Raw genomic sequence first — 27,828 nt, forward strand, 5'->3', positions numbered from 1 at the left:
GAGAAGTGGGTGTGAAGTACGACCAGCAAGGACCATTCTCAGCCACGCTCATAGCTAAGTTGCCTGTGTCCTGAAAAGAACCTCTCATAGATATTTGGAGGAGCCCAGTTGCTTTATGTGCCTGCAGTTAGATTCAGAGATGATACTTGGGGAGAAAAGGTCATGTTGGGATAGAAAGCCAACAGATGGGTTTTTTTTGAGGGGCTCGCCTGAAGTCATCAATGACTCCCGATGGAGCCTCAGAGAAGAGCCAATGGCGGTGGGAAGGTGTCCCTGGGTCTCCTTGTGTGGAAACACGGGGGGCATTCTCTGTCACTCTTTTGTTACAGTGGAAAAATTTGTCCTTACAGTGGACAACTATGCGTGTGTTCAGATCTATAATGTGTACGTGCATCCGTGTGTGCGCCTGCACACACTGACACATGTCCAAGATTCCTCACAGGGTTGGATCTTGGCCCTGAGAGCCTCAGTCTGTCCATTCTTCTGTGATGGTAGTAGGTCCTCCTCTTCCTTCATTGGAGCTGTTAGGTTCTACTGTGATAGAAAAAATCTGAGCTGGGCGTGGTGATGCACACTTGTAATCTCAGCGCTTGGGAGGCTGAGACAGGAGGATCGCCCAGGTTCGAAGCCAGACTCACTACTTAGTGAGGCTCTCAGCAACTTAGTGAGACCCTGTTTCCAATTAAAGTAATAGGTCTGGGAGTATAGCCGAGAGGTAGAAAGCCCCACTGCCCAACTCTGGCCATCGTTAATTACATGTGTAGCGTTAAACACATGTAGATTGTCTCCAAGCCCACACAGCTTGGGTATCTTGTTCCCCTGTCCTCTCTTTCGCAGTTACTGCAGTATTCATCAGATTTGTAGTTGCAGATGTCCTGCCAAGGCCAAGTGTCCAGAAATGTCAACCATCAAAAAGAATGAATACAGAATTGCCTTAGAACTTCTCATACTGAAAGCTTCTTGGAGCTCAGTTGCTTATGGAAAGGAACCTTTGCTTTTATAAAAAAAAAAAAAGAGACCCAGCCTCCTTTAGTGGCCATTCAGCAAGGTGCTGTGTAATTTCCTTCTTTGTAGTTTGTTTTTTTGAACATCTTATTTCCTTCAATTCTGTGCTGGGGCCAAATAGTGGGTCCATTGCTATCTTTTTAAAAAGGCCAACTATAAAGGCGGCATAACTTTATTAGACAGTTTGGAAAAGAAAGAAAGGAAATAGTTATCCAAAATGCTTCTGTTTCAGATATAAAATCCAGTTTGATATTTTTGTATGCATTCCTTTATTTTCTTCTATATATACTTTAAAAACATGTATCTTGCATCCTGCTTCATTCCAGTTAACATTATATCAAAGGTGCATGGTCTCTATTATAATTTAAGCTAAATAATCAGATGTACTGACTGTTTCATTTCCTTTTTCTTTTTCCTTTCTGGATTATATAAAAAGCAAGGGAAGGGGGAGTCATTCCAGGTGAATGTAACAGAAAATTCTTAATGAAATTTTATTTTACTGAGTGCTTAGGCTCTCCACGCAGACATCTGAAGTTGTAGCATCTCCCCAGTTAAATGATTGGCTACTCACTACTTATGTATCTGATCCTTTGATCCAAGACTGAGTGTTTTGTGTTATATACATGTACCACTAGGATTGCATTAACTTTTAAGAGCATCGAAGCTCTGTAAAAGTTAACTAATGATTTGTAGCATTTGTGCAGATAGCCCACTAGGTAGAGACACTTCAGTTCTATTGAATTTTTATTTACTTTCCTTTCTTATTTTTATTTTGATAGCATATTAGAGGATTGCAAATGTTTATTTAGTGTGAAAAAATGAATATGATTAGGACCTAGATAGAAGCTGGATATTAACTTCAGGATGAATTTGCAACCTTAATACTCTGCATATACCATATGTTCTTGCTACAGATGGTATATGCAGAAAAAATATATGGAATATTTTGAGGATTTAAAACAGTTTTCCATTTCTACCATTTTACAGATGAAAACTGGAAGCCTAGACGTTATCCAGCAAGACACCTATCAAATGCGGACAAATTTAGATCCTTTTTAGGATTGATTTTGTTAGGATACTATAAGGAAAACAAACTTTTTTCCTTTGTATTACTATTGACTTATCTAATAAAGGTGTTTTTTAAATTCAGATATTGGCTTCATGTTAGAGTATATGCCATCTGTTGTAATATTTCAAACTTATTTCTGCAGTCTTTATTTAAAACATACATATTCTTATGCAGAGCTCTTTGCACACAGTGTACAGAATGTGGTCATCAGGCTGCAGATATATATTGTGTACACATCTTAAGTGCTTTTGGCTTATCAAAAGGAAGAAAACATTTTGATTACTTCTTTAACATTTACTATTTCTGAATTATAAGTGTTTGAAAATATTATTTATGTAGAATACACCAGTCAATGTATTTAGTTCATAAAACACTGAATTTACTTGGCTGCTTCTTATTTGGTTTTGTACTGTTTAGACTTTAAGCCACAGAATACAGCTTAGCGATGCTCGTACACAGCATTTATTCTTTTTGTTTTGTTTTGTTTTGTTTTGGTGTGGTCCTGAGGGTGGAACCCAGGGTTTTTTTTACCTCCAGGATATACTCCCAGATGTATTTTTATACTTTATTTGGAAACAGGGTCTCACTAAGTTGCTGAGAACCTTACTAAGTAGCTGAGGCTGGTTTTGAACCCATGCGAACCTCATGTCTCCTCCTCCCAAGCGCTGGGATTACAAGCATGCGCCACCATGCTGGGCTCACAACTAACATTTAACAGATTTATTTTTTTAACCAACTTATTAAAGCAGCACACTTTGTATTGAAAAAGTAATTTAAAGCTGAAATAACATCTAACAGCTTCACCTTGGACATTTCTGGCATTTTAGTTACAAGATAATAACTAAAATTAGTATGTAAAATTAAAAATATTAAAGCACAAAGTTTGGTAGATATTTTCAACAATAATGAACAAATGTTTGACACCCACTACCCACCACCACTATCAAAATATGTGTGCTGAAATTATGTTTCCAGAATGAGTAAGAAGGTGTGGCTAAAAGGGGCTAAAGCAAAAGATGTGAAAAAGGAGAAAAAGGATCCTTACTCTATGGCCCAATGTGAGGTCTGTAGCTGCTGTTATAATCAGTTTATAACACTTAAAGGTGGGGCCGGGCGTGGTGGCACACCCTTGTAATCCTTGGGAGGCAGAGACAGGAGGATCGTGCAGGTTCAGAGCCAGCCTCTCTGGCTTAAGAGACCCTGTTTCCAAATAAAATATAAAGTAGGTCTGGGAGTGTAGCCCGGAGGTAGAAGGGTTCTAAAACTTAAAGGTAGGAATCTACTAATAGATTTTCTCCAATATCATATATAGTTAATCTTTAATCAATGGATTTTTTTTTTTTTTTCAGTCCTGGGAATGGAACCCAGGGGCATTCTACCTCTGAGCTATATCTCCAGCCCTAGTTTTTTTTTTTTTTTTTTAATTCTTTATTTTGAAACAGGATTTCACTGAGCTGCAAAGGGCCTCACTAAGAAATAGCTGAAGCTGTCCATGAATCACGATCTTCCTGTCTCAGCCTCCCAAATGCTGGGATTACAACCATGTGTCACCATGCCTGGGTGATCAGTTGATTCTTATTTTCAACAAAACCTGCAAGTGTTTTCTTTACAAAGGTGTCTCAGTAATGCGCTCATCCACTTTTAACCCCTGAAGAGAGCCAACTCTGTGGTGTGGGTAGCACGAGCTCTGTGAGCAGGGTGAGCTGCTTGTGGAGGTGAATGTTTAAACAGGAGTTGAGTGTTAATACAGTGTCTGGGCTGCCATTCCTTACTCAGAGTCCTGGAGCTTGGCGGGCTTGGATGAGCGGGAGGAGGAGTTTGGTTTTTTTTTAGAGCCGGAGTTTATTTCTGGCCATTGGGCTATGAGACTGTTGGAGAAGGCATAAATATAGTTTGAAGGAGGTTGGAGGTTCTGGCCAGGGGTAAACACTGGTTGGTTTTTTTTAATGGACAGATTTGTTTATGGCTGCTTCACGATTTTACCTCCTGGAGTTGGCACTTCTAAGGGGCTGTTCCAGTTTGGGTTTCCTCCAGTGGACATCGCGGTGTCTCCTTAGCCATTCTCTTCCATTTCTGTGTTTGCCCTCAAATACTCAGCTTCCTGACCTGCTGAGTCAGAGTCAATTTTCTTTTAAATAACGAACACCAAGCTTCTTGGGAAGAGGCAGTTATGTAAATACTACAGGCAGGTGGCATTTGAAGGGCCAGGGAGTTCTTGGCTCTGTGTGCCTGTGCTCACTATCTCCAGGATGGACAGCACCAGCCAGAGCGGTACTTCTGGAGCCCTGCCGTGTCTCTCCGTGGACCGGTCACTGGCTTTGCCCGCACAGGGTCTGAATTCTTTCCTACTCGTGTGGTTCAGGAAAGTCCACATGTGACAATTGTCCTTTGTCGACCTCGCACACCGGTGCTTTCTGCTGTTAAGAGTCTGGGGATACTGACCAGTCAGCAGCCAACCATAGCTCACCTCTTCATCGGGCGCTCATCTGCCTTTAAAGGGGCACTGGTCTCTCTCCCAGTGCTGGCCCTGTTGTCTTAGGCCAAGCGTGGATTCGTCCCAAGGGAATGTCCTCGGGGCATTTCACCCACCCGTACAGCTCGCACACTTTGTCTCCATTTGCCTGGAAGTGTTGGGGATGCAATCTTAATACAGTCTTAAGAAAACCTGGCCAAAGAAAATGATTTCCTCAGGAAAAATCTAGATGTCAAATTCCTTAGGGAAAAATCATGTTTTATTGATGACAGTAGGCATTCAGCAATGAAGTCAGGTCACAGTCTGTCCTAGCGACTTGCCTGGGGCCTGGCCTGGTGCATAACCCTGGCCAGGCTACTCAACCTGTGTTCATGGGTTCCATCCGCAAAATGGGAATAATAATAGTATCTTCTCATTTGGGTTGTTACAAGAAATGAGTTAATTCATTCATATAATTAGAGCACAGGTATGCATTCTTGTATGTGTTGAGCATACAGCAAGTGGTTAGTTGTCATTGTGTCTTTGTACATCAGCATCAAACACTGTGGTTTATGCACGCTGGGTATTTGTTAAACATTTTTTGTTAAGCGTTAGATTCAGAAAGTACCATCTAATTGCTTCTGGTGTATTTCCACACTCTGCTCATGGGCAAAAATTAGGCACTTGTATTTCAGCCCCTGCAAGAGTGCAGTCTGCCTGCCTGGAGAACAGCTCCTGGCAGGAATATGTAGATTTTTCTGATCAGAACACTGACCCATTTTCATTTGAAGGGTGGTCTAAATGGGGGAGGGGAAAGGTTCAAACTTTAGTTGATATCTAATGACTCCACACAGTGTATTCTCTCACTGTTACTTGGGTCTTAGTCTCAAAAGAAGTGTTCCGTGTTGAATACTTGCTTAAGAGGAAGGAGGTGATAATTGGTCAGGGATTCTACATTTAAAAAACATAATAAAAGCAATTTGCTTAGAATGAGATAAATCTATTTCAGGATATCTTTTGGTAGGGTTATAGTCATTATTTTACCCACAAGCTTAGTTTTTGCTCTCAAACTTTGCTCATAGAGATTTACTAAAAGCAATGATTGATTTTGAAAAGCGGGGAAAGATAGGCATTTATTTCAAGTGTAATTGATGGGTTTCAACCACTCAGGGATGTTTTCTCCATGTCCTACCTTCGTAGAGGCAAACCCTGGTGAACAGATGCTTGATATGACTTGAACACAGGAGTGAGAGCCCTAAGTGGTCTCCCCAATGCCACCAGCACCATTTTCCCCTCCTTCCTGCCCAAAGTCCCATTCCATCATTCCACAGTCTGTGCCCGGTCATCCTCTGCCAGAGGACTTGCCTCTGGGGGGGAGTGGCTCTGGGACCACGCTGAAGTTTGCTTATTCACCTGTTCATCTGCAGCTGTTCTGAACTCTTCATTCCTCTCCCCCTTCCCCCTCTTGGGGTCCAGTGGAGTGGAACTGAGGGATTCAGCCCTGGACTGTGTTCCCAGGCGTCCTGTGAGTCCAGGTGGGGTTAAGGTTGTTGGTTCCCTTTATGCTGCAGGCATTAGCCCCAGAGGGTTACTTTGATATGTCTCGCAGAGGAGCCTAATTTCCTAAGCTATGGGCCCTGCATGCCAGGAGCTGGCATCTCTTCTAGAGACCAGTTCCTGTGGATTTGAGCCCAAACATTTTGGAGTTAAATCCCAAAGGACACAGAGATAAAAGAAGGACCAGGAAAATCCTGGGGACACTGAAAGCGAGGGCAAAGCAATCCAATATTTCAAAAGGAGACTTTTGCTTTGGGACGTTAAAGAAGTTTGAATAGCTTATGAGTCGAAGCGACATTCTGTTGGTTAATAAAAACACGCCAGCCTTTGAAAATGACTGAGGTCATAGGACTGCTCCTACACCAGGAACCAGAGAATTAGGGAGTTGGAAGGTTCCTCAGAAAGGTATCTCCAGGTGAACCTGCTTGTTTTGCAGATGAAGGAACAGAGACCCTTTGACATCGATCACATTCTCTTATTATTTTAAGAATTTCCCCCACCTCTGCCATGATGGTCTCGTCTTCCTTCCACACCCAAGCAGGCTGGAGAGCTTCCTCTTGCCCACTCTGGAAGGAACTCTGCCCCCTTGACTTTGTCCCAGAATGCAGAGCACAGTGGGCCAGGTCAGCCTCTGCTGAACTGTTCTCCAGGCAGCCTGCCCCGCCCCTGCCCCCTGCAGGAATCGGAGCCCTCCCCTGGTGGTGTGAAGCCACTGGAATGTGGCACTCTGACCCCTGGCAGTTGAGTGTCCTGGATGGACCTGGCCCGGGAAACAGGAAAAACTGGGGAAAGGGAAGGTATGCCCTATGGCCTTAGGGTGGGATGGAGGGAACGGAAGTGCTGGGCAGGGTGACCCCTCAAGTAGGCCCTTAGGCTCCCCCATGGCAGAACAGGAGGTTTCCTCAGGCCACGCATGGCTGGGCACAGTGGGCAGTGCTGGGTGCAGGCAGTTGAGCTGCCCAGCAGTGGGGACGATGGGAGAAAGGGATTGGAGGGCGGAGGGAGGTGCAAAGGAGGATGCAGAGGAATTTGGAGTAGGTGATGAAGGGAGGGAGGAAATGTCCAGGGACTGTGCAAAATAGACACATTTCGCATTTTAGAAGCCAAATGGAAGGTAGAAAAAGACCATTCTAAAGAAGCTTCACCCCGTTTTCATTTTAGAGCACAGCAGGCCCTATTCAGAGACTCCAGGATCTTTATCAGGCTCGGTCTTGACAGACAGAGTATTGGTTTGGTGAAGAGAATGGATGCTGTCCTTGGAAGGCCAGTTGGTTCTTACCTGTCCCTCTCTGTTTCTTACTTGTCATGGAGGGACCCCCTGGACCACACTGGGTCAGTTTAGGACAAGCCTTGGGTGATGATAGTTCCACCAAACCTGCTCCTTCCCCTCCAGGACAGGGAACCTGTGTCCTTCACCTCTTCCCAGTGGAAGCCCCTTGTAGAAGGTGCACAGTGAGAGCTTGGACCTGCCCCATGCAAACTCTTCTGGAACCATGAGGAGGTCATACTGCTGCCAGATTGTGTGCAAGGTTTGCCAGGATGGCAATCCAGCTTTTTGTTAGATGTACTTTAAATCCTATGCATTTGGGAAAGGAATAGAAGCTATAGGCTAGGTGTTTCTGAAATACTTGTGTAAGAGGACAGACATCTTAACTGCTGCCATGCCTACAGGGGCCAGGCTTCCTCTGCAGCTAGAGTCTCTGTGCTGAGAAAATGAATTATTCCAAAGCTCAGGGTTGTCTTCAAATGGTACTTAGTGCTATGTGGTCATGCCACATTGTATCTGAAGTCAGGGTACAATCCCAGGAACTATTCTCTGTTCTCCCAAGACCTTAGATGAAGCCCTGGGGAGTAGTGGTCCTGATGCTAAGTAGAAATGTCTTGGTTATTAGGTTTATTAATTGGGCCTACAAACCAAGTATGCCCCCCACTGCCTTTAATCTGAAATGTAGAAATGTATAAATTTCTTTATTTGATGATGCATGTTTTAAAATACCCGAAAGCTACCTCTTTTCTAGTCCCACAAGGAAGGCCTAAAGTATTATCAAGTTTGTTTGCTTATTTCGTGACACTGGGGATTGAACCCAGGGGTATTCTACCTCTGAACTCTACTCCCAGCCCTATTTTATTTTTTGAAACAGGGTCTTACCAGGTTAATGAGACTCTCATTATTTGCTGAGACTGTCTTTGAACCTGCAATCATGTCTCAAGTCTCCCAAGTATTGGGATTACAAATGTGCACCACCACACCCAGCTTCAACTTTATTTTGCATCTCAAACATTCTGAGAAGATATTAAACATGAATGTGTAAGGAGTAAAGAAGTTAAAACCTGAGCCTTAAATATATACAGAAGGATTTTGCAGGTGTTTCTCCTCTTTTAATGTATTCTTAATAAGGTCAGGCATGGTGGCACACGCCTGTAATCCCCGTGCTTGGGAGGCGGAGACAGGAGGATCGTGCAGGTTCGAAGCCAGCCATGCGTGCTGGCTTAGGAGACCCTGTTTCCAAATAAAAAAATATAAAATAGGTCTGGGAGTGTAGCCCGAGGTAGAAAGGCTTCCAGGAACCCCAGTACCACCAAAAAAAAAAAAAAATGTATTCTTAATAGATAATGTTACTCCTACAGTAATCATCTACTCCTCACCGATCCCTGCTTCATTCAGAGGTGGGTACTGGGGCCCTCCCTGTGGCATGTATTCCAGCTCAGCATGGAGTGGGGATCTTTGGCCCCAAGAAACTCAGAATCCAGCCCTAAACAAACAGCTGCTAGGCCTGTCTTGGAATAAGTGAAGGACTGTGGCGGGTATGCTGGAAGTGAGAGAAAATCGAGTAGAAAAGACATTTGAACTGGATGGGACAGCAGCAGCTTTCTAGGTGGGCAAGAGGAGAAAAACCATCCCTAAACAGAGGAAATGGAATCGGCAAAGGCATATGGAAACGAAAATGCACCGTTATACGGGGAGCTGATTGATTTGGTAAATATTTCTGGAGGACCTACTGCGTGCTGAGTCCTCTTCTAGCTGCAGAAAATACAGGAGTGAAAAACACAGGCAAAAATCCCTACCAACCTGGAGCTTTTTGGTAGAGAGAGAGAGAGAAAAATAAATCACGTTAGTAAGCAAAGCATACAGCATGCCCAGAGATCTGTGTTAGGGAGGAAAATGGGCAGCGGAAGGCGACTGCTGCGGTGATGGATGGTTTGTTGTCAATAAAATGGTTGTGGAAAGGCTCTCCACGAAGCTAAGGCTGGTCCTAAATCTGAAGGAATGGTGGACATGAGCTGTGCACACACCTGAGGGAGGTATTCCAAGTGGAAGGGACAAAATGTGGAGGCCCTGAGTCTGCACTGGCTGAACAGTGGGAAGTAACTGGAGGTCAGCTGGGGCTGGGCACAGGCCCGGTTACCACTGTGAGAGGCTGGATTGACCCATAGGCAGAAGGGAGCCAGCGCAGATTTTTTTTTAGACCTAAGAATTTGCTACCGTCATTGAGACCCCTGCACTTAGTACCCAGTGACTTGGAGTTGGGTGAGTGTTGGGTTTAGAGGTTAGGGAACTACGTAATGGAAACTCCAGTTTTGTAAGAAATGTGAAAATATGTCTTTCAAACATTTGCTATATTTATTTGTATGGTCTACTTCATATGTATTTCAGGGAATAAATCACTGCTATGTAAATCATAGTCTTTCCGAGATATTAATATGTACTTCTTGACATAGCCTAAGGCAAGAGTCCTGCTTTTCATTGTCCTTTAGTCTACATTTACTGCTTTCTTGAGAATTTCAGGGACTTAGTGCGTTTTAGTGCCTCAGACAGGTAGGTCCTGCATTGCTAAGGTTTCTTAACCATCCCTACTTGTCTCTCTGGTTCTCATTGAGCATTATTGACCACATAAACAGGTGATAGCCAAGTGCAGCTTAACAGTGTTTTAAGAATAAAGATTTGGGAATATGGATCAAACTTTTGCTTAGGATGAAAATGGATAACAGTAGGAAATTGTATGCTGTGCTCAAAATAGTGTTACTGGCAAATTGTGACTCTTCAGGACCAGATAGCATAAGATTCTTAGAGTGTATAGGCATACGTGAGGTCAAACAAAGATAAACTTAATCCTGTCTCCCTCCCTCCCATAGCATGAGATTTCAGATTTCAGCAGTATATTGGCATAAATGAGATCAGAGATAAAATTACTTCTCTCTCTCTCTCTCTCTCTCTCTCTCTCTCTCTCTCTCTTTCTCTCTCTCTCTAAATCAAAGGTTTAGTTTTGTTGTTCTGCAGTGCCAGGATTGGACCCAGAGCCTTGCACATGTTGCTCTACTCTCAGCTCCAAAGGGTTGGGATTTTAGGAAAGATATTTCTTTGTAGAAGTGGTACTAGAGCCGGTGGTAAGGATCAGTTAAGAATGCAGTTGTTGGAATATCACTCTTTCACTGATTATCTTCCACTTGGTTTATTCTTTAGAATTTAGATAAATTATTAAGGTAAAGTTCACCACAGTGCCCAGGTTGATTTGTAAAAACATTCTTTACAAAACAATTGCTAACTGATTTCACTAAGTTACTGTCCTGAAAAGATTCCTTCATGCTACTTACAAACCATTACACCTTTTAAAAATCATTATTTGCTCCTCAGGAGTCTTTCTCTATATGAAGCTATTGTTTGCCTTAACAAAGAAACCCTTGTTTCCTGGAGGATAGAAGAGTTGAGGTCATGTTTATGCCGTTGGGTGTTCTGTTCTTTTGACGGTTCCCAAGGTGCACCTGCAGCTCCATTTGTCTTGGCTGTGAGGTCTGCCTGCCTGTCCTGTGGTTAAGGGCCACCAGCAGTGGGCCTCAGAGCCGTACTCCCCAGAGATGGACTCACCAGAGTGAAAGACACCGCCCTCTTTGTCCTGATGCCCAGGTCTTCTGGATTCACTTGAACTTGGAATTTTGCCCAGCTCTGACCATATCACTTTTCTGTTTCTTGAATTCCTCTCATTGCCTGCCTGACGATCCTTTTTGGAATTCAGCCCTACTCTGCTCACCTTCTCTCCTTAGCTAAACTAGTTATCCCACTGGGAAGCACTTACTCCACTCTCTGGTACATAATAGGTGCTCAGTAAGTGTTTGCGCTCATCAGATTTGTCTCAAGGGTGAAATATGCATCATTAATCTTTGCTAACTGTTGAGCTACTATGACGAGAAAGTTGTGCCCTTCAAAAGTGCTTCTTTTTAGAGTACCACATTCATTTTGTGGCTCTTGTTTGAAGTTCTAGTCACATTTTTTTGTTCATTGTACTGGGTCAAACTTTAGGATGAGTGCAATTCCAGTACCTAGTCTGTTTTGCTCTTGGTTATTTGACTAACAGATTTCTAGGTTAGAACATGCATTAATATTTATAAAATGGTGCTGTGCATTATTCATGTCCTCAAGTTCCTTTCTGGCAAGAAGCATTAACTCGTATCATGTTATCTAATGTTGTGATACACAGGAGTGGCACACGATGCAGAGAAGTGGCAGAAAGGGAGATAAGAGTTTCTTACTTAGGTCGTTATTTGTTTAACATGGTTGAAGCATATTGTATTCATTCACTCCTTCAGCATGTCATAAATACTGATATGTGGAAGTGCTGGTTAATACAGTGCTGAGGGTTCCTATTAATAGTTTACAAGTAGGAAAAGTTAGATCTGAAGATGCTTCTCAGTTATTTTTAAGTAATCAACATTATTCCCCTTACACTTTCCAGAAAACATTTGGTCTTTAAAGACTTACATTGCAGCCGGGTGTGGTGGTGCATGCTTGTAATCCCTGTGCTTGGGAGGTGGAGACAGGAGGATCGCACAGGTCCGAAACCAGCCTCGCTGGTTTAAGAGACCCTGTTTTCAAATAAAAATATAAAAATGGGTCTGGGAGTATAGACCGGAGGTAGAAAGGTACCACCAAACAAACAAACAAAAAAGACTTATTATCTTGCTTTGTTTAAACTCAAGTCCTCTTGTGTTTCTCCCTGTCTCTGTTCGTTCCTTCCACTGAGGTTTATTTGGCTAATCTACTATTTACCGAGCCCTATGATAGCTCAGTGATGAACAGTAAAATGATAGCCATACAGTCAAAGAATCCCATTTCTAGTATAGAAAATTAGATAAGCAGTTTCATTATATTCTGATAAGTGTGTGTGTGGGGAAATCGAATAGATATGTAATAGAAATCCTACAGTGGAAATAATACATAATTCAGTCCACTCAACATTAACGACAAGAGTTTCCAAAGAAGATGAAAAGCAGCAGCTTTTAGGCAGAGCAGCCTGTGCAAAGCTGTGGAGTCATGCAACAACGCCGGCCATCTAAGGCACGGGTCATTAAGCCTGGCCGGAGGAGGGGGACACATGGTGTGGAAGACACGGGCTGGGGACAGGTCTACATAGGCTTTGTGTTCCCGGCCAAGGTCTCGAGTGACCAGATGTTGGTCTTTATTTTGTAGACCATTACTTTGCAACTTTGTTGAGGATTTCGGGGAGTCTGTTCTCAGTGTGCCTCCCTGGATGTTGTTTACACTGAAGCACCTCAGTAGGAGGATCAGATTGAGGGACTCAGGTGTATAAGGGGCAGCTAAGGGTGACTTGTAGAGCATCATGAAGACATGATAGAAGACAACTAGATGGCTTTTCCAAGTAATTTTTCCCTCAGCCAAGATCTGTTAAATTTTAAGCAGTAGTCCATTTGATAACTGATATTCTTCGAGGCTGGGTAAACCCTGAGTTACATGTGTTAATGGACATTCAAACTCAGAGATAGCTGGCTGCATTGGTCAACAGTGGCATATGTCTGCGTAGGAGGCCAGGCTAGCATTGGATGGACATGGGCCAAAGAAGAGAAGACCTGAGGTTTTCCTTTAAAAGTTTTGGGATCCTGGCCAGGTACGGTGGTACATGCCTGTAATCCCAGTACTGGGGAGGCTGAAACAGGAAGGTAACAGGTTCAGGGCCAGCCTTAGCAAATTAGCAAGATCCTGTTTTAAAATAAAAGGGCTAGGGATGTAGCTCAGAGGTAGAATCCCCTGGGGTCAATTCCTAGTACCAAAAACAAAAAACCAAACATGGAATCCACAGTCAAAGCTAAGGAAATGTAAGTGATCTAAGTTCTAAGCCACAAAATGTAGCCAGAATAATTTTAGCCAGGGAAAAACAAAACAAACAAACAAAAAAAACAACAAAGCTTAAATGAGTGTTCAAATACCTCCCTTGGTTACCTTTGAAAAATTGAGAAATGTAGCCACTTAATGACTAACTTTGAGTAACTTCCTGATAAAGTATTTGAAAAAGCGTATTTATATATCAAAATAACTTGGGTGAGTTAGCATGCTCTGTGGGGCTGTTAATCACAAGCTATTTATGAAACTACTTAATCTTCTTAAAGAACCATTTTTTAATTTTAATCACCTCTGTTGCACTTATTCTCTATTATTTCTATCCTTGTTTCTTTAGCTGATGCCTAGTAAATTCTTTTCCTTACTTTTCTTGTGTACTGTGAAATTCCCCCTTAAACATGGCCTCAATTGGGTCCCATCAGTGTTGACATATGGTGCTTTTCTTGTTCTTCATTTTTAACTTATTTGGTGAATTTTCCTATAAACGTATCTCATTAAAAACATTTTATTATAGAAGTTTACAAATATATACAGCAGTCAAGATAAGTGTATAGTTACAGTATTTCAGTGGTTGCCAATTCATGGCCAAATATATTTTATTAAATCTGGAGATATTTTGAGACCTCAGCTTGTGAATCTTCTAAGAATGAAGGTGCTTGAAAGGTCATTATAAGTGAAAGTTATGTTAAAAACACCCTTGACTTTCCTTATTTGTGCATAGTGACTGTTTTCAAAATCTCAAACTGGTCTGATAATAGGAAACTATTTTAAATTTAAAGTATGACCATCACAGATACATGATTCTCTGGTGCTGTCCCTAACAAATTGTTAGCATTGCTCAATTTCAGCAAAGATGCCAGAATCAAACTTGAGGGGCCTCATGAATTATCCATTCCAACTCCTTTTAGGATGAAAGCATTGTAGCTTTAGAGAGCTGATGCCTTTTCAGGGGCAGCCTATAAAGCAGTGTCAGACTCAAGGTTGTGATCTCCTGGCTGCGACCCTCTCTGTCACACATCCCGCCGCTGGGTTGTCTGTCCACACACAGTTTAAGATCCTAATTTAAGCAGAATAGTATGTTCTGTAGCCTCTGTCTCTCCACTCCTTTTCTGGTTTCATGAAATCCTTGCTTCCAGAGACAAGCTTATCTTTTAAACTCCCCCCCCTCCCACAGTCCCCACTAGCTTCCTGCTGTTGGGAAATTATCCTACCATTAACCTTTTTCTGTTTCTGGAGTCCTAGGAACATTTATGATTTGGGTTAGAGTGGTGAAACGTTGTATTGTAGATTCCTCTTTCCTAGCCTCTGGAGGCCTTGACTTTTAATGCATAATAGAGGCCAGTACCTGAGTGAGTAATACGCAATTGAAAGGAACAAGGAATGAGTGAATTTGCATTCTGTAGTTCCTGCCTGGTCCTCCTGTTAGTTTTATTGTTAAGTGTCTGATGCAGAGGAAGGATGGAGCATGTGCTTATCATTAGTGTTTTGTTGTAACCTGGATCGGGGTACTGCTTGTTTGTCAATGAATTCCTCACTGGGACATAATAAAAATGGATGTTCTTGATGTTTGTTGCATGTTTAGAATTTGCGTACATCTAAGTCCAACAAATATTTCTGTGCATATTTTAGATTTCTATTTTTTTTTTTTTTTGAGACTCTGGCTTTGTCCACTTTGGTATGTGGGTTTCATCTACCTAACATGGTGTCCCTTGGTGGAAATGCTTGTAAACAAATTTTGTAACATAAGTCACTTCTACTGATAACCATAAATTTGCCCTTTCTGTTTGGTGCTGATTAGAGCACAAGAAAGAGAAGGAAGGGGAAGCACCAGCTTTCAGAACATCGGCCTTAAGCCCGAAGCCAAGAGAGCAGGCGAAAGCTCACTGCATTAGCTTCCTCCTGGAGCACAACTGAATGCCTGATAACAGCCAGCTGGGAGCTGGGGGAGTTAAGAGCAGCAATTTTACATTACGCTGGAGTTTCTAGGCTGGCATGGAAAGAGATACCAGTATTAGTTATTTGCATCTTACCATAGCCACAGGGATATGTGAACAGCTGAAGAATTAATTTGATATATATTCCCAGAAGCCTCTCTTCTGCCAACAGAATTCCATTACTGTGAGCGTCTGAGTGTGGACCATGAATTTGTTTCTTGCTTTTTATTATCTGCTCTAGCATATTTCTGGTAAGTGGATTGCTTCATAATGGAGTACGGCTATCTCTTGGTTTGGAGTAAACTCTGTTAACCTAAGCGGGCACAAGGTGGAAAACGTAAGGGTGTGGGTGTACAAATGCCTTTCACCTGGACGAAGGCAGAAATTTCAAATGACCGTGCCTTCCCCTGTCCAGCAAGTGCAACCGTAGTGGAAACGTTTTCTTCCCTGTGAGTGGTAATTCAGACTTGAGCAGACGGATCCAGGACCAGCCAGGCTAGTGTGTCCACGGCTGGAGCCTTCTCAGTAGCCCCCTTTTCTACTCGCAGGATGGACACTTCTTTATTCCTAGCCTTTGCATTAAAAAAATTTATGTCAGTTGTAGAAGGAAGGAATTTTATGCATCACCAAGAATACTGAAAAGTACTTTGTGGAACAGAAAGACTTAAGTCCAGGGCAAGACTGAATGTAGCTGTTAAAAGTGTAGTGTTTTTGCTTTGCCGCCAAATATTTGCTCTTAAACAAGAAAAATACTCATGTTCTACAAATGCGTTGATTTTGCTAAAAATAAGAGAGCTGTTGAGAAAAACAGTGAGGAATAACTCAAAACCAATGAAACTATGCACATGGAGGATAAATATAAGAACCCAGATAAAAATACTGACACAGGTAAGCCACTGCCGCCTTGCACACCTGGATCCCCAGGCGCCCATCCTCTGCAGCCGTACACACCTCAGACCTCGTTCTGCTTCCTGGGGCCTTGAAGACACTTTTATTAAGGATTGGTTTCATAAGAATTCAACAAGATTTAGGAGTTGTCATCCTCTTTTTATTTTTTTAAATAAATGTTTTTTTTTAAAATAAATGTTTCTACTTTTTTCATTTCTTCTTGCAACCTACCCAGGTAGTTTAATGTCGTGAAAATTCCAGCCACTAAAGTGGTCATTTTTTCATACTAAAGGCATTTGAATTAGATTATCAGCCTCATGTCTTCATTTATTGCTGTGATTTTTTTTTTTAACTATGAGAAACCCTGCTTCTGATTTTTTCCATAGCATTAATATTCTGGTTAAGCCCATGTATGAACGAATAAAACTTTTGTTTTATGTACTATTGCCATTTTTCCATTTACCATCGTGTATTAGCTTAGTCGTGTTAAGGAGCGGGCATTTTTATGGTTCAGTGGTAATTGTTAAGAGGAAAGGTGCCTTGTGTCCTTTGCTGTTTCTCAGACCTGGGCCCTGCGCTGCTGCTGCTGGAGTATACTAGCAGGACATGTTTGGTCATGCTCTTTAGAACAGCCCTTCTCAGAGTATGGTGGCAGAACCCTACGAAAACCCAAAATCTTTTCAGGTGGTGCAGAGATCAAACTATTTCTATCGCAATATTAAAACTTCAATAGCTTTTTTATTTTTCTGTGTCAACTTGGTACCTGTGGTGTAAAAACAGTGGTGAGTTAAGCAGTTTGTGTCTTAGTCTGAATAGAGGCTCTGGCACCAAACGGCGCTCGAGAGTCCTTGTGTTCACCACTCTGTCTGTGGTCAATAATAAATAATCAAGTAAAAATTAGTTGCCCTTGAGGATGCCTGTGATTGACAGCAGTAAGTTATTAATCATATTAAATGGCAGCCTTGATTATATTAGCAGCGTTTTGTGGGATGGAATGGGAAGGAGGCGGAAAGTAATGATGCTGCATGCTGAGGTGCCGTGGTCCTTCTGACCAAGACCTTGTGTTTCCTTATTAGCCTTTGAACGTCTGATGAAGACGTTGGGTTAGCAGTTCGGTATGCCTGACTTCACTGTAGTACACACAGTTGGACATATTAGAACATGTATGAATTCATAAATGAAATGATTAGACTTTTCTCATTTTTATATTTAGAGCAAATAACAATACCCTGATTTGTTATCTTGCAAAAGCTACAAACTTTAACATACATTAGCAGAGGTACCTCAGTTGTCTTGATTTTTCAGTCTAAGAGATTACATCTTGTTATGTGTTGACACACACACATACACACCCCTTGCAATAAATTCAAGGGCAGTACCTCTGTTTTTACCTCTTTCCTTGAACAGTAAGGAGAACTCAGGAAGTATGTCAGATAATCAGAACTTCGATCCTTTCCGGTATAGAAATTTGAAAACAGAAAACTTGCTAAGTACTGTCTAGCACTACAAGGTGAGCGTCCCTCATCCAAGATGTTCCCAATCTGGAATTTTCTGAATACTAACATAACACAAAGCCTATTCAAGTATTCCAAAATCCAAAAGGTTTCTAAATTTGAAACACTTCTAATCCCAAGCATTTTCCATAAGGGATGCTCAACCTAAATTGGGCTTAGATTTGATTGTTAATCAAATTTCATTATATTTTGGCTTTCAATCCTTGTTGATTTTCTGTTAAAATGTTTTAAAGTATAATATTCTGTAAGAAAACAATGAAAGCGTTTATCTCAGAAGCATATTGTATTTGATTCTTTAAAATGGTCACTGCTAAGAAAACTACTTACCAGGAAGAAAAACCAAGTGTTAATTAGGAGGGAAGAGAACTGAAAGGTTCAACAAAGAAAAGCATTTAAAACGTATTGTCTTGAGTCAGAGATGCTTCCCGACCGATGTGGCTGTGATGTATCCGAGTCAGCCTCACCTGGGCATCTTCAGGTGCAGCCTGTGTTGCTGCCAGGAAGTTGCTGCTGAGAAAGAAGCGAACGGTTTGGGGCCAGGGAGATCCTCCAGGGAGTTGTCGTTTAGTTCCGATTCCACAGACTATTCCAGGGAGATGGTCTTTCTGGAGGGAAGCAAGGAAAAGCAGTAAAGACAGTTTGGCTCTGAGATGGGCTTCTTGGAAGGACTGTTGATGCCAGCCAGGTGACACGAGGCTGCAGTCCTAGAGGTGAACTGGAAAAGAGACTAATGGCAGATGATACCGACAGAGAAATGCACCAGTGTGTCCAAGCATTTCTTTAAGACATGCATCTCACAGAGTGCTTTAATTACAAGCTTTTAAGGTAGCATTTGCATTGTTTAAGTTTTTTTTATAGTATCTTGAAATTCACTTTTCTTTGTGATGTTTTATGTATAAACACATTTTAATAATCACTTAAAAAACAAGCTATTGCATTGACCATACCATACACACACATGCACACATACTGCAATAAGATTTGAAGCTAATGGCATTCAAAGTGAGGTAAAAGATCTGTCTTTAGGGAGCGAGGGAGCAAGAAGTCTGTTCAGATGTTTGCAGGAGGCTGAAAGATAGAGCAGCTCATTCTTTTGGGACAGTTGGAGAAGACTTCTCTAAAAGCTAACATTTGACTAGGTCTTGAAGGATGAATAGGAGTTATGAGAAGAAGGGAAGGAAGGTGTTCTGGACAGATGATACCTCACGAGCAAAGCATGGGGGCAGTTTTTAAAGGATTTATAGTGAGAAGCTCAGTGTGCTTAGAGCATTAGGATGTGGGAGGGCCCGGTGAGAGAGGAGTCTGTAGAAATAGGTACAAGCCATATCACGAAGAACCTTACATTCAACAGAAGTTTGGATTTCTCTTCTTGGTGAAAGAAAAACACTGAGCAGCCTTGTTTTTTGAAGATGATGATTCTGGTGATAGTGTAGGCAATAAGGTGGGATGAGAAAACAGTGGAAGGGAGACAGGTTAGAGAACATGGTAGCTCAGGAGGGTGATGTCTTCAGGGGGATCTTCAGTTAGAGTGGAGGGAAAGGTGTTTATTGTAGGAAAATTTCTGCAGGAGAACCAACTCAATTTGGTGGTACTGTACTGCATGTACTTACAAGAACAGTAATAGGGGTTTTCTCTCAGGAATATGAAGGGAAGGAATAAGAAATATGGTCTTCCAGTGATTCAAATATTACTTGCATTTTTTTTTACAAATTTTGAAATTCCTAGGGTTGAACTGGTTTTGATTTGCATATATAATTTCCACAAAAAATTCTTCATGGGAAATTTTACTTAACTGTATCATGATGGTGATACTAATAGCATGTCAATTAAACACACAGACTGCACCATTCCGTGATACCCTTAAAACTGAAGACGGCTCCTTTTCTATGTTGAATTGTTTACTATGTTTTCTGCTTTTCCTTTCAGCATACTTTGGTCATTTCTCTGTTGTCTTTAAGATAAGGGATGTGCCTTCTTGTGTGTGTGTGTGTGTGTGTGTGTGTGTGTTGAGTATTATTTCCGAGGACCAGATATAGACTAAGTAGGAAAACACGTTATAGATCACTTGTGTATCTGTTTAAACTTTGCAACCAAAGGATAATCATTTAACTGAGAGCTAAGGCTTTGATCATGTGAGCCTCATCTTAAATTAGAACACAGGAGATTTTTCTCTTCTATCTTCTCAAAGAGTAACCCTGATACTCAGCTCAGTATATTGTAAATAATGCTCTGCTCTTCTAAAAGATTCCTTGGCAATAGAATTGCTTTAGTGGGGGTTTTGTCTCACTGAGTGATGACAGCGGAAGTAAACATTAGCCCTGTAAAGATCATAACTGTTTGTTTACACCATCTTCTGTGAAAATTTTTCTTTTGGTGGTGCTGGGAATTTGAACTCAGGGCCTTGGACATCACATGCTGAGCAAGTGCTCTACTCCTGAGCTGTATCCCCAGCCCTAAAACACATCCTTAGGATGGCATTTATTCCTGCTGTAGTGTGTACAGTAGGCTTAAGGTTTCTTAAACTCAAGCACTTCTTAAAATTCTCTCCAGATATGGTTATCAGAAGCATGTTTACTATTCAGCCGTCAGTCCCCAGTTCAGGTGTGATAAAGTATCCTATAAAGATAATGTTAAGAGGGGAGGGGGAAACCCCTGTAATGTCCCAGAAGTCCACAGAGAAGTCGTCCGGCTTCCTGTAGAAGCTAGCAGGAATATTACTAAGAATCGAGCCTACCTGTGGTTTTGTCATGTTTGTTGTGCTTTTCTGAGCTAAGTCCCCAGGAAATATTATTTTAAAATCTATTTATTAGCATCTACTCCATTCCATAGTCAGCGCATATATTGGTTTCAGCTTCAGAATGTGATGGTCTTAGCCTCTCAGTAGGCTGTAGCCCTTCTCGTTGAGGTCACTCCTGGCTTTGCTTGTGGGCAGTGTTGGACACTAGTAATCTGTCCCTAAGTGTATCAGAGTGGATATCCTCCACTGAATCATATTCTGGACTTGTAGTGTCTAATTTTTTATGTTCTTTATCTGACTTGAGCTGAAGAACTTTTAAATTTAAAATTGGTGTCTAATAAGTAGCTTATTAGATAATTTTATAATTGACAAATGGGACTTTTGTAATTTTATAGAATGTGGAAAACATAGGAAACTTTTTAAAATTGAGAAATTTTACAGGAATCTCAATTGTTTCCGTAGCATAGAAGGGAATGGGTTTTGATCACAAACATTTCTATGTGTAGCTGTTTAATATTTACATACATGGCTGTATTTTAGTCCTAGTTACTAGGAGGAGATCGGGTTTCACTCACTTGTACAATTTTAGCAAATCGAAATTGGCATTGACAAATTGAGGTGTCAAATTGGACATTGATCTCGACAGCCTGTGTATTTTTGCTTTCAAACAGACCTTTGAGTGAAGCAGCAAGCAAATATTATCTGCGTAATTGTTTTACAGATGAGAACTGGGATGATGACCAGCTGCTTGGCTTTGAACCGTGCAATGAAAACCTTATCTCTGGCTGCAATATAATCAATGGGAAATGTGAATGTGACACCATTCGAACCTGCAACAATCCCTTTGAGTTTCCAAGAAAGGATATGTGCCTTTCCGCTTTAAAGAGGATTGAAGGTAAGTATTAACTTTTGTTAACAACTCACTTGCAAGCCTTAGCGTTGTGTAATTGAGCAGTGATAGTATTTGAGTTCAAAAAGACAGACATGAGCTTGCAGAGCTTGGTAGCTTTTAGAATCTCCAAGGAGATGCCTGAAGTATACTGAGTGCTGGTGTGTTAGGTGTGTGTTTCCTGAAAGTGGGGAATGGTGATGCTGTGGTCCTGTGAGCAGGTAGCTGTGCCAGCTGGAGTAGGTCACCCTTGCATAATGGATGATTTCATGAGTGGTGTGCTTGAGATCAGCATCTGTTGTCACCAGGTCCTTTGTGCTTGATTGACCATAGGATGATGCTCTGAGAGGAGAGTCTGCTAACTAGAAAGGGAGCTCATCTGGCATAAAGGAGGAATTCATTAGAAGAGAAGAGAAAGTTATATGTTGAGGATTGAAGGCATAGTTGATTTTGCTAGGCGCAGAACTCATCCGTGCGTATGGATCTGGAGGCACTTCACTTCTGGAAAAGAATTACATGAAAGTAACAAGAGTATACTAACATGGACCATAACATATATTCACACATGCAATCTAGACAGATTTAAAACTTGAAAATATGGTCCATAGCCACAGTAATCCTAAGTAGAGTTTGGTGCTGTGGCTTACAACTAAAATTAGCAATGGGGAAGCCCTGCCCCTGGTCAGCATTGAGCTCCCTCTGAGCCCCAGTTTCCTCTTGGAGGACAAGGTAGAAGGAGAAGAGAGAAAGAGTGCAGGTGAGACATTCTTAAACCTGCCTTTATCTCTAAAATGGTATTATTCTAAGATGGAAAGATTGGTAATATAGTTTAGAATGCCATGGATTTGTGTGGTCTAAGGAAAGTCAAGCACATAGGGCAATAGAACGGGGCTAAAGTTTCTGAAATGTGTTGTTTCGAAGTTATATTAAATGGTAATAAAGAATAAAAAATTTACAATCACCTATAAAATGACATTACTCTTTGTATTTTCCAATGCTGCTAAATTATTAAAAGAATATAATGGAAAAAATAGAAATTACTTCAGAGTCTTAGATGATGTTAATCCATTCTTTGGATTTGAATGCTGATAAACTGAGCTTCTACATAGCAGATGAGTTGCAGGCCTAAGATTACTATGCCACGCAGTCTTCCTCTTGCATCATGATTCTAAGAAATAGTTATCTGATGCATATTTATCCTCTGGTTGCCCTTTGTTCATCTCTGTTCCCATCCACCAAAAAAGTAGTATTCTGCCAACCTCAGAATATAAGCGTTCAGGGATGTAAATGACATGGTCATATGTCTACTTGAGTAGTTACTTTAGTGTAATATATTTAAGATCACATTATATGAAGTAGTACAGCAATTTAGATTTATTAGCTTTGCTACCCTTACCTTTTACAAAGCTGTTTCATTCAGCTGTTTCCAGCGCCTCATGGTGGCTGTAGCTGTCATTTAATTGGGCAGCCTTTCATCATGTAGCTCTGTGCTCCTGAGCGGATCCTCTTCACAGCCATCTAAATTGTTTGAGTTGTAGCAGATCTAAGCATGATGCTATCACAGAAAGTTTTGTCCTCAAGCCTAATATCTCTTCACATAAAATTGGACGGTTGCATTTGGATGGTTGCATTTGTAATTAGGTATGTATGATCGTTGCAACGTAGGGATGGACTTTATTGCTTTTTAAAGTACTTCTAAAAAGGCTCTTTATGAGATCTAGCATTTCCAATCTTGATATCATTCGCATAAGAATTAAACTACTTTACTATTATTTATTTATTTATTGTGGTACTGGGGATTGAGCCCAGGGGCGTTCTACCTCTGAGCTACATCCTTAGCTCTTTTATATTTTTTGTTTTGAAACAGGGTGTTTCTAGGTTGCTGAGGCTGTCCTTGAAGCTGTGATCCTCCTGTTTCAGTCTCCCAAGTTCTAGGGTTACAGGCATGTGCCACCACGCACAGCTAGTAGATTTACTTTTTAAAGTTTTTAACTTATTTTGTCAAATGGCCTCTGTATAGTCCAAAAGTAAAACTGAGGTCATTTAAGTTTACATACTTTGTTATTCCAAACAAGGAACGCTGCAACGTGTGAGGTTTTATAGGATGTCAGGATTACGGGATTTTTCTTTTCTGAGAAACAATTTTGAAGGAAAAAGCCTTGCTTATATTAAAATGTTATATTGTATGTAAAAGAAATAGCAATGACATCATATTTGCAAATAACAAAGTCACTGATAGCCCTAGAAACTTGATAGGTGAAATATCATGGGAGTTCAGGATCAAGAGAATATGTTTCAACGAATTGTATATTATAAGGTATTCTGAAGAGATTGGATGATATGGATTTCAGAGAACATACAGACAAAATAGTAAAATGTGGAAGTGAAAATTTTCATGGCTTATGTACAAGAAACTTGCAGAACTGGTCTAAAGAAGCAAGGTTTTATCTTGATAATTAATAGAAAATAAAGATGGGAGGCCAGATGAAACCGGATTACAAAATGTCTTAAACATCGTGCAAGGAGCTGAAGCCTGGTAACATTAGCTATCAGAAATCATTGCAGGTTTATGAGAAGAGAGAAGCAGAGTGCATTGAAATCAGTGTTCAGCAAAGTGGGGGTGGGGACAGTGCAGAATGGATTAGCGAAGGGAGATGCTGCAGCCAGGAGGATGCAGGAGAGCCGCTTTGGTTATTTACGTGGTGCCATGAAAGTAGTAGCAGAGGAAACCACAACCAGGGACATGTGCACAGCCTTTTGAGGGAAGGTCTGATCATGTGAAAACTGGCAGGGATGAGACCGCAAAAGAAAATCCTAGGATTTCTAACCTGAACTAGAATGACAGTGCGAATAATAGAAGTAAGGAGACTCTTGAATGCTTTATGATAAAATGGGCCTGGAAAATGGGGTGATTGCTTAAAGAGAGTTATAGGGTCAAGAAGGGCTTAAAAAAAATATGGGAGCTATTACAGCATGTTTTGAGTGATGGTGAGAATGATCTCTGACTAGGGAAGAGCCAGTAATATAAGAAAGGTAGTGATTGCAGGGGCAAAGTCGTTGAGGAGAGAAGAGTGGAATTGCCCTGTTTCCCAGAGAAGTATAAAAAAAGGTCATCATCTGATTTTGAGGTGGTAGAAAGGGTGAGGAAGATTGAAGCAGGAGAAGAAGATGTAGAGTAGACATCTCATAAGAGAAGATGAGCAACTTAACTTAGGGGAGTGTAGAAGGGTCACTACGGGTGCCGACAGCCTTCTGAGGGTAGTAGTTACAGATTTGAAGAGATGCCAGCCAGCACGGGTGTGTGTCTTTCTCTGGCCCTGGTGCAGGTGCAGGGAGGGTTGCTTTTTTTTCCTGACAAGTCTGGTAGAAGGAAGGAGGGAGGGAAGGAGGCCCATGTGGGTTGAGGGTTAGGCAAGGGAGTACTTACAGTGATTGATCATGTGGTCTGCACTGGGCAGGAAACAAAAACAGTGAATAAGTGATGTGGTCAGTGGAGGGAGGTTCTGGTGGGGTGAATTAATGGAAGGGGATAGCTAAAGAAGTGGATAGGAATTTGGAGAATGGAGGCTTGATGTCAAGATTGTCATTGGTGGTAACTAGGGCCGAGGATGCTGTGGATGATATAGTTACCTTGGGAGGAGTGAAGAATGAGATTGGTGGAGATTAGAGGCCAGCCACACAGCTGGTCCAGTATGGACTGCTCTCACCCACGCTGAAGATTCCAAGAATGAATAAATATGCTCCCTTCCCCCTGACAGCACCGCTCAGCTTATGGAGGAGACAGCGTTCGTGGAGATTCAGTTCTGAGGGGTGGGGTGACAATAATATATGAACAAGAAAATATATGGAACGATCAAAGCTGTGAAAAGCAGTCATCAGGATGCTGTGATGCAGAATCCCTGGGGAAATTGCTGTAGGTAGGGATATCAGAGAAGCGGTCTCTGAAGGAAGCAGGCTTGAACTGGAACCTAAATGCAGAATTGCATGCGTGCTTGCGGAAAGAACAGCACCTCAGACGCTCCAAGATGAGAACGCATCCAGTGTGTTGAAGGAAAAGAGAAGTAAGAATGCAGTGCAGCTAGGCTGTGGGGGGGGCTCATTGATCAGGCAAGGCGTATGGACCTTGCGATGAGCGCAAGGTGGGATAGTGAGCAGGGATGTGATGCTTGGTGTCTAATGGATGGATGTGGCAGAGAAGAATGGTGGGGGAGGGAGGGCGAGGTGTAGGAATGGGAAGAGCCCACAGGCAGGGATTCTATTATAGTATGAGGTAATGGTGACTGGAACCTGAGAACTGGAGATGGAGAGAAATAAATGGATTTGGGATGTCATTTATAAGTGGTAGGACTTGTTGGTATGGATGAAGAAGAAAGGAGAATCAAGCAATACTCAGGTATAAGCAAATGTAGCTCCGTTTAATCATTTCATAGGGGGAAGAACAGACTTAGACCTGAAGAGTTTTGTTTTGGGAAAATTAAATTTGACATCTACATAAAGCAGTTTGTCATTTAAGTTGTGTGTGTGTGTGTGTGTGTGTGTGTAATTCACTAGATAGCTAGTATTCATATATAAGTTGTTCCATGAGTAGTGTATTCAGGGCTACAAAGATGTATCCCTGAGGAAAGTCGGACCTTTCCATGGTGAGAAATAGCCTAATTCAAAGGTTATCACCAAGCAGACACTAACTGAAAAAGGCATGTGGGATCCAAAAAACGTATTCTTAAACATACTTACTGGCCATTGCTGTACCACATGTCATTAGGGTGTCTGGAATGATGTAGACTGTGTAGAACTTGTTCCTATTTAGAGCTGCATAGTGGACGTTTTGCAAAAGGAAGACATCAGGGCATTAGAAAAATCCTTCCTTTGTTTTTGTTCAAAACACTTTGAGAGTCGGGCATGGTGGCGCACACTTGTAATCCCCACGCTTGGGAGGCAGAGATAGGAGAATCCCACAGGTTCAAAGCCAGCCTTGCTGGCTTCTCGCTGGCTTAAGAGACCCTGTTTCCAAATAAAATATAAAATAGGTCTAGGAGTGTAGCCCGGAGATAGAAGGGTTCCATCCCCAGTACCACCACCACCAAAAAAAAACCACTTTGAGATAAAATGGTAAATGTTAAATACTATATAATTTCTGGCTGTATTGAGAAAAGATGGACAATCAATTCATGTAATACTATGTATCATCTTATATCAAGTGGACAAATAATAACTACTTTTTATTGGTAAGATAGATAAGTCAAGGAAGGTTCTGGGGCAGAAGAGAAATTGAGTCCAATTCTGAGAAATTTGTTGATTGGTTGGTTCAACAGAAGGAAAGGGAGAATGTGAGTGCATTAGGGTGGAAAAGAGGATGAGCAGAGGGTACATATAGGAGGAAACTAAGGTGAGTGAGCTTTTCAAGTCAGTGAGCTTTTGTGGCTGACTTACTTTAAGGGATGAGGAAGGGGAAGACTCCCAGAGTGTTTGGGGTGGGGTGATTGTCAAATGCTTGGAGAGTATTGGTCAGAATGAATGTCTGGGTGCTGATGGTAAGGATTTATGTGATGTCATTTGGGTAAATGTGGAACACAAGGAGAGTCACTTTATGGGAGATTGGCCGAGGTACATTCTGAGTTTTGTTATGTTCAACGTATCTATGGAGAATTGAGGGGAAGATGAGTTATGAGTCAGAAACTTAGAGAGATCTGAACCAGAGATAAGGAGTTATGAGTCATCCTTGAGGCCAGGGAGAGTGTGGTGTCCATGTGGGGAGTAGGAGCATTTCTAAGAATATTAATATAGCTGGGTGTGGTGGCGCACACTTGTTATCCCAGCATTTGGGAGGCTGAGACCGGAGGATCGCAGCTCGCGAACAGCCTCAGCTACTTAGTGAGGCCCTCTGCAACGCAGTGAGACCCGGTTTCAAAATAAAGAATAAAAAAATAGGGCGGGGGTATAGCTCGGAAGCTCGGAGGTAGAATGCCCCTGGGTTCCATCCCCAAACCCGCAAAAAAAAAAAAAAAAGAATATTAATATGACAGTAGTGTCCATAATGGGGCAGGGGGGTAGTAACTGGCAGTGTTAACACACCAAAAATGAAATAAAAGGATCAGTACAGCGAGACTAGTGTGGAAAGTATTGAACACTCTGCCACACAGTTGACAAAAGACTCAGAATTCTCCACAAGTACCTTTGGGGTCTGCTGCTTTCCTGTTAGAGCTGCTTTGTTTTTTTTTTTCTTCTTCTTCTTCTTCTTTCATGCATTTTCTCACTTATTCATTCAAAAAAGGGTTTGAGCACAGGCTGCTGCAGCCCTGATTTGCCAGTTTGACTTGGTTTGCCTTTAATTGAAGTGCCATTTGCCCAGTGTCCTTGTGGGTACAACTATATACATTATGTCACATTTTAGGTGCCCTATAGGAGCTTACTTTTGATTTTTTTCAAAAAGGTTATAAATGTCATAAGTAATATTGAAACATTTACTTATGGAAATTTACACTGCATAAAATGTATATTCTTAGCCCCAAAAGTAAGGATTAGAATGAGAAAAGACTTCATTTATATGGAGTTTCATGTCTGTGTTTTTTTTTTCTGCTGCTTAGAAGAAAGTTTGATTTTATGTTGGATGGTTATATTCTCTGCAACTAAATAGTGTTGAGATTGTAGAGACAA

At 41.5% G+C, this 27,828-nt stretch overlaps 1 protein-coding gene across 2 annotated transcripts in view; it reads left to right on the forward strand.

Annotated features, from left to right (window-relative positions):
- The window catches only part of CRIM1 (cysteine rich transmembrane BMP regulator 1), a gene marked incomplete at both ends in the record, with an annotated part of 205,607 nt that overhangs the window by 17,600 nt on the left and 160,179 nt on the right, over nucleotides 1-27,828 (forward strand). For both annotated transcript variants that reach the window (XM_080711934.1, XM_080711935.1), the window contains one exon: nucleotides 21,007-21,180. In XM_080711934.1, the coding sequence (XP_080568060.1) occupies nucleotides 21,007-21,180 (174 nt within the window). The remainder of the gene's footprint in view (nucleotides 1-21,006; nucleotides 21,181-27,828) is intronic.

This window comes from Muscardinus avellanarius, assembly GCF_963383645.1.
Source record: "Muscardinus avellanarius genome assembly, chromosome: 15".
In the NCBI taxonomy this organism is placed as follows: Eukaryota; Metazoa; Chordata; class Mammalia; order Rodentia; family Gliridae; genus Muscardinus; species Muscardinus avellanarius.